At 43.9% G+C, this 7,500-nt stretch overlaps 1 protein-coding gene across 1 annotated transcript in view; it reads right to left on the bottom strand.

The window, feature by feature from the left end:
- pde1a (phosphodiesterase 1A, calmodulin-dependent) overlaps nucleotides 1–7,500 on the bottom strand; it is a gene marked incomplete at both ends in the record, with an annotated part of 26,236 nt that overhangs the window by 7,026 nt on the left and 11,710 nt on the right. The window contains 3 exons of the mRNA XM_080752825.1: nucleotides 65–166; nucleotides 1,583–1,708; nucleotides 3,442–3,542. Coding sequence (XP_080608951.1) covers nucleotides 65–166; nucleotides 1,583–1,708; nucleotides 3,442–3,542 — 329 coding nt within the window. The remainder of the gene's footprint in view (nucleotides 1–64; nucleotides 167–1,582; nucleotides 1,709–3,441; nucleotides 3,543–7,500) is intronic.

Below are 7,500 nucleotides of genomic sequence, written 5' to 3'. Positions count from 1 at the left end.
CCCTGCTTCATCTCTCTCTCAACTAAGGGGTCATTGGTCTACATGGTAGGGGCGTAACACTGACCCATGGCCCTGCGCAAGCGTGCTCTTCATGGATTTAATCTGCTGGAAGTGACAGGACATGTCTGTAGACATCACCATCTCTATCACCAGAGCCCTGAGCTCCCTGGAAGAACACGCACGCACGCACGCACGCACGCACGCACGCACACACACACACACACACACACACACACAATCACACAATTTCAATCATTTATTTATGTCCACATAAGAGATACAGTACAAGGACACAAATCTTACAAGGTGCTGTAAATAATGTACAGTCAGCAAATCCTGGACAAATATCCAATAACCACACACCATTCAAGGGTACATGTAACAACGCCTTCGCCATATTTGGCGACTACCGATAGTAGAAGAAGAAGTAGAAGACACACACACACACACACACACACACACACACACACACACACACACACACACACACACACACACACACACACACACACACACACACAGTGACAGGACATGATAGAAAATGAAGTGCCGGTAGGTCAAGTTATCATTGTGACCGAAGAAATGTCACAGCTTGTCTCTGTGTGTGTCTGTGTGTACGTACACATTTTTACAGTCTATGGGTTGGTTCCCTTGACACATCACTGTGACATCACCTATGTATTCCCCAATCCCCAGAATCCCTTTTATGCCCATATATGAAGATCCCTGATGTCATCGATATATATATATATATATATATATATATATATATATATATCACTGGCCAGATGGCCAAGAAATTGAACCGCAGAACTATCTCAAATTGTGATGTAGTATCTGACCAGAGGCCCCTTACTGAGTAGCATACATTTACACCATACCTTCCCCGAAAACGTCAAAATTTTACTCCATTTGTATAGGATACATATTATTATTAATAAAGGATACAATAAAATAAAAAGTCCATATATGGGTATTCCCAGAAACGGAATGTCTTTTATGCCCATATATGGAGATTTCTGATGTCATCAATCCCAGGTCCTAACTGGTCCAAGAGCTTTTACTTTACTCTGGTTTAACCCTACCTTCCCCGAAAACATTAATATTAAGTCCATATCAATAAAGGATAAAATAAATAAAATGTCCATATACAGTATGGGTATTCCCAGATGATGCCCTGTTATGGGCCCTTATGCCCATATATGGAGATCCCCAGGCATCAAACCTAGGCCCCAACTCGCCATGGCCCTGCTCGGCTTTACTAATTAACATACGTTTTATGCCCATATATGGAGATCCCTGTCCCAAAGTCATCAATATTAAGGACATATCTGGGAATGCCCATATATGGGCATGTTTTGAAATAACATTGTTGACTATCATGCAGGGGTCTCCTTATATGGGTAACTGGTCCAATATACTGGTCCATGTGTGTGTGTGTGTGTGTGTGTGTGTGTGTGTGTGCGTGCGTGCGTGCGTGCGTGCGTGCGTGCGTGCGTGCGTGCGTGCGTGCGTGCGTGTGCCTGTGTGTGTGTGCGTGCGTGTGTGCGTGTGTGTGTGCGTGCGTGCCTGTGTGTGTTACCTCCAGTCATCTTTGTTGAGGTTAATCAGAATATTCATGTCCTCTTCAGCCATCAGCCTGTAGGCGGCGCAAACGTGGTGGTTCTCCAGAACCGACCTATCATTGTAGAGAATGGCCACCTCTGACCTGACGGACAGCAGAACCAACCATTCACACTCATAGGCTTTCTTGCCTCCCTGCTCTGATTATGGTGAACCTTTGTCACCTGTTTGCCCAGACCTAGTCCCACGTGGCAAGACTCCACGATTTACAAATGCTCCCGTCATGCAGTCTGGGGTAACTTTAGAAGAATGATGAGTACCCGGTTAAGCATAATTAGCTTGCTGCTTAGCAGAAATGACATTTTAAAATATATTTTCATTAACGGAAATGCCAGCTTGCATTACTCGCCGTTCAGGAGTTGTATATCCAGACTCTATATAGCATTCAGGAGGTGTAGTTCAAGCATTCAGAGATTGTGGAATAGTTGTCTAGCTACGTAGAGACTAGCCCGGGCCAGTGTTGATCGTCTTTGACTTTCACCTGTGTCTCGTTAGTTCCCTGTCTATATAATCCAGTTCATTAATGTAACTGGAATGTTTGTTGTATCCACTGTTTCTTTTCCTGCTGTTTGCTAGCAGTCAGTGTGTGTGTTATTAGTATCTAACCATGGTGTGTGTTATGAGTATATAACCATGGTGTGTGTTATGAGTAGTCTGGTAACCATAGTGTGTGTTATGAGTATATAACCATGGTGTGTGTTATGAGTATATAACCATGGTGTGTGTTATGAGTATATAACCATGGTGTGTGTGTTATGAGTAGGCTGGTAACCATGGTGTGTGTTATGAGTATATAGCCATGGTGTGTGTTATGAGTATATAACCACGGTGTGTGTTATGAGTATATAACAATGGTGTGTGTTATGAGTATATAACCATGGTGTGTGTTATGAGTATATAACCATGGTGTGTGTGTGTGTGTTATGAGTAGTCTGGTAACCATGGTGTGTGTTATGGGTATATAACCATGGTGTGTGTTAGTATATAACCAACCATGGTGTGTGTTATGAGTATATAACCATGGTGTGTGTTATGAGTACATAACCATGGTTGTGTTATGAGTATATAACCATGGTGTGTGTTAGTATATAACCAACCATGGTGTGTGTTATGAGTATATAACCATGGTGTGTGTGGTATGAGTAGGCTGGTAACCATGGTGTGTGTTATGAGTATATAACCATGGTGTGTGTTAGTATATAACCAACCATGGTGTGTGTTATGAGTATATAACCATGGTGTGTGTTATGAGTACATAACCATGGTGTGTGTTATTAGTATATAACCATGGTGTGTGTTATTAGTATATAACCATGGTGTGTGTTATGGTCAAACTCATTTTAGGTCACGGGTCAGGGTGCCCAAGTGTGACCCGGGACCAGGGAAATACACACACTGGACGTGGAGGCGGGGCGCCAAAACATACGGGCCCATTATTTTCAATGAAACTAACTCACACCGGTGGTGTCAGACCCGCGCAGGTGGGGGTCTGCCGCCTCGCCGATATGCCGCTCTATTTCTAGTCGTTGCCGCGCATGAAAATGTTCTTCCCACCGGGGGAAATGGATGCACCGCGCCGCATCCAGTTGGTGTTACCGCATGGCACTTCATGCGCGTCAATACTGTGACGCGACGCTGCACAGCACACCACAGCCGGTGTGTGTTCCCCTTTAATGTGTTGAAACGAGTTTTGTCGAAACATGGTTGGACTGTGTATACATACGTGCACGTGCATGTTCACGTGCACGTGCGTGTGCGTGTGTGTGTGTGTGTGTGTGTGTGTGGGTGTGTGTGTGTGTGTGTGTGTGCGCACGTCACCGGGTCTGAAGGTGGAAGTTGTTGGTGGTTCCAGTGTGTTCAAAGTCATGGATGGCTGCTGCTAACACCATGGCTAGGATCTCCAGCTCACTGAACCAATGCTGGAAGAACACACACAGCAGCGACGTGCAGAGAATGTTAGAGAGGCACGGGCTGGAATGTCTAAAAGGGCCTTTTGGTGAAAATATCAAAAATAGCAGACCTCCAAGCTCACAACGCGTCGCAGCATGTCGCCTTATGAGCTTGAAGGTCGGCTATGTTTGTGCTTGATACCACACTGAACTAAGCATAATCAAGTCGATACTGGAGATGTGGCGTAACGGCATGGATTTCTACACAGAGATTATTACAACATACTGTAAGATGCTGCGTTCAGGTTTTTTACAGACAGATAAAATGTTTCTTAATCCAGTCAACAAATGTCTCTGTAAATCAGTCTGAAACCAGTTTGGATAGACTAAGAGTAGCACAGCAGGAGGGACAACTTCATTATGGGGTCCGTAAGAAAGAACTGAGAGATGAATCCTGGATTTGGCTGCCGGTAATATAATCTGCCTGTGAAATGTATATTGAAATAATCCATGCTGTTACATGTATGTTTAATTGCAGTTGTACTGTTCTATTTGTGCTTTTTCCCTATTGATGTACCAGTTTTAATCAGTGTTGGGCAGTAACGAATTACTAATAATATAATACTGTAATATTATTACTTTACCCAGCCATGAGCGTGATTTTAGTTTTTGTTCATTAGTCTACTCAATAGTAGCAGCACGTTGCCGATTGCAGAAAAAGAACAGATCTACAAGATATCAACATACATCACCAGAGATGCGATGTAACTTGCAGATCAGTCATTTTTAGAATATGCGCAGCGTGCGCACAGTTATGACGTTGCTTATGAGACCAGTGCATGGACCATTGTCAGGCAGCGCTGCGGGCTGCCTTCACAGTCACAGAGCACACAGCACACAGCGCACAGCGCACGGCGCGCTTGCATGAGTATGGGACATTTATATTTTAGAAGAAATCGGGAGCGCGGTGGACATGCAAAAACAAATTATGCTATAAGCATTTACATATCACCGCAGCACATCTAGCCTCAAGCAACGCAATGCGATGCACAGGGGCGCCAAGTTCTCGAATCCTCTAGGTACACCAGTCGTTACGAAGGACCAGCATAACCAAGAGTAGCCGATCTGCAAGCACTCGTCTCGGCCGCGGGGGGGTCCGTCGCGGGGGTCCGCGGAGCTAGTCGAGCTACAATGGTCCCCGGAGCTCAGCGGACCACCGTGGACCACTGCAGACCGATTGTTGTTGGCCAGTTAGCGTAGCCTCCACTGAGCCCAATAAGCCTCTTGTCTGTTGTAAAATGTAAAAATAAAAAATATTTAGTTTCACTACTCACCGAAATATACAATTTTAGGGAGTTGAAAGCCTAATTTTCTTAGTGGGAACACCCAGAGCCCTGCACCTCACGTCTAAAATACACTTTTAAGCCAGAAAAGAAAATATTTATTATTTAAGGATAATATAGGCAGGGGTCTTCAACAGGTGGTCCGGGACCCTAGGGTCCTCAGAGTTACTACAGGGGGTCTCCATATCCTTGTGTGATACCTGATGGGACCCTTTTCTTTCATTTACATTAGGCCTACCACTGACTAAACCCTAATATTCCTTTATTCTGAGGCAGAGTAGAGTGTAGAGGGGGAAAAGCAGACCAAGTAGAGCCTATAGGGTTAAGGGCTAAGTACTGATGGGTTAGGGTTTACTGTTTTAAATGTATATTAATTGATTCGCTTGTACCAAAATCCATTAAAAAAAGTTTCTCACTGTTCCCAGGTCAAATATTGATGTGTGATTAAAATGTGATTAATTGAGATTAATGAATTACAAAGCCTGCAATTAATTAACACTAGAAGCTCGGCCGCCCTTCGGGCGGCCGAGCGTCTAGTCGGCGCCCTGGCCAACTCGGGAACAATGTAAATAGGGAATGAATGCCCCGCCCTTTAATGCAAACCCCATTATACCTGTTGTCATAGGATCTGTTTTGACAATCTGTAAGCGTGTGTCCATTTATGCCCATATATGGAGATATCTGTCTGTCTACGTCCATTTTATGCCCATATATGGAGATGGGCGGCCGAGCGTCTAGTAGTGTAAATAGGGAATGAATGCCCCGCCCTTTAATGCAAACCCATTATACCAGTTGTCATAGGATCTGTTTTGATCATCTGTTTGCTTGTGTCCATTTATGCCCATCTATGGAGATATCTGTCTGTCCACGTCCATTTTATGCCCATATATGGAGATGGGGGGCCGAGCGTCTAGTCGGCGCCCTGGCCAACTCGGGAACAATGTAAATAGGGAATGAATGCCCCGCCCTTTAATGCAAACCCCATTATACCTGTTGTCATAGGATCCATTTTGACCATCTGTTTGCGTGTGTCCATTTATCCCCATATATGGAGATATCTGTCTGTCTACGTCCATTTTATGCCCATATATGGAGATCTCTGTAGGACCCGTTTTGACCATCTGTTTGCCTGTGTCCATTTATGCCCATATATGGAGTTATCTGTAGGACCCGTATTGACCATCTGTTTGCCTGTGTCTATTTATACTCATATATGGAGATATCTGTATCTGTCTGTCTGCATCCATTTTATGCCCATATGGAGATCTCTGTATCTGTTTGTCTGTGTCCCTTTATGCCCATTATGGAGATCTCTGTATCTGTCTGTGCCTCCGACTGTGTTGCAGACAGTGCCGGTTCCCCCTTTAATGCAAACCTCATTATACCTGTTGTCATAGGACCCATTTTGACCATCTGTTTGCCTGTGTCCATTTATGCCCATTGACTCATGTGGTGTATGTGATGTCAGAGCCTTTTATGAAGTGATGTCACAATGAGTCAGCGCTTGCGCCGATTTCCTCCGGAACAGCCTGATGTCAACAATCAGCTCCGCATAAGGAGATTCCGAAGACTTAATGAGATGTGTCGGGTGTCTCCATATATGGGTTTCAACATTCAATACGTAACCATACGCAACCTGTCAACTGCCCGTATGACGTGAGAGCAAGTGAGAGCCTTCGTAAGTTCGTAACTCACCCCTTACTTTACTTACAGAGCGCCCCGGAGTTCCCTAGCCCCTGGGCTCCTTATTCCCCTTTATCATTTAAGTTTAGCGTGAGAGGGAACTGCCCGGGCTTATAGGTCTGAGCTATCTGCATGCGAAATTTGGAGTCTGTAGCACCAACCATGTGCTGTCAGGGCTCATCCATGCGATTCGGGCCAATTCGGCCTCGGCTTCAATTAGTAGTCACGAATTTCTTTAATCACATCCCAGAGACTCTTATTGTTCCAATAAATTGTATTCAGTTCTAAAAGGAGCTGGCTAAAAAGATTTTGCGGGGTAAAAAATAAGTATATAACTTAATATATTATATATTACTCTTGATTCCAAGTAATAAGTAATATAATATTATTACTTTTTCCAAGGAGTAATAAGTAATAAGTAACGGTTACTCTCCTAAGTAATATTGCCCAACACTGGTTTTAATACCTCTAATGTGTTGAGGAAGTTTTAGTGTTAGTTGATAGTAATATGACCTGATCTTAGTTGAGACCTCATTGAGTGTTGGTACCGCGTAACCGGGCAAGTTATCCTTATTTGTTGATAAACTAAGATTTGAGTGAATGCGTAGAGTGATTGTAATTGTTTTCCGTAATACAATAAATAAATAAAAATACATACTTTCGTCATTATTATAGACTGTTAGCATTAAAACTCCAGCTCGAGTATTATCGTATAAACTTATCCAGGGTCATTCAATATCAATGCACACAAAGTGCGTTGGTCTAAAAAATTGAACACCCCCCATGAATGTTCTTCATAGACTGTATTGTTGAAGAACATTCATGGGGGGCCCGCAGTGAATCCTGGTACCCAGGGCCCAGAATTTGGTGCGACACCCCTGTCCATAGCATGAGGCCGGTGTGAATGTGCTCCCTACCATGAGGCCGGTGTGAATGTGCTCCCTACCATGAGGCCGGTGTGA

This window comes from Nannobrachium achirus (assembly GCF_963921795.1).
Source record: "Nannobrachium achirus genome assembly, chromosome: 22".
Taxonomy (NCBI): domain Eukaryota; kingdom Metazoa; phylum Chordata; class Actinopteri; order Myctophiformes; family Myctophidae; genus Nannobrachium; species Nannobrachium achirus.
This window is presented reverse-complemented; position numbering and strand designations above follow the sequence as displayed.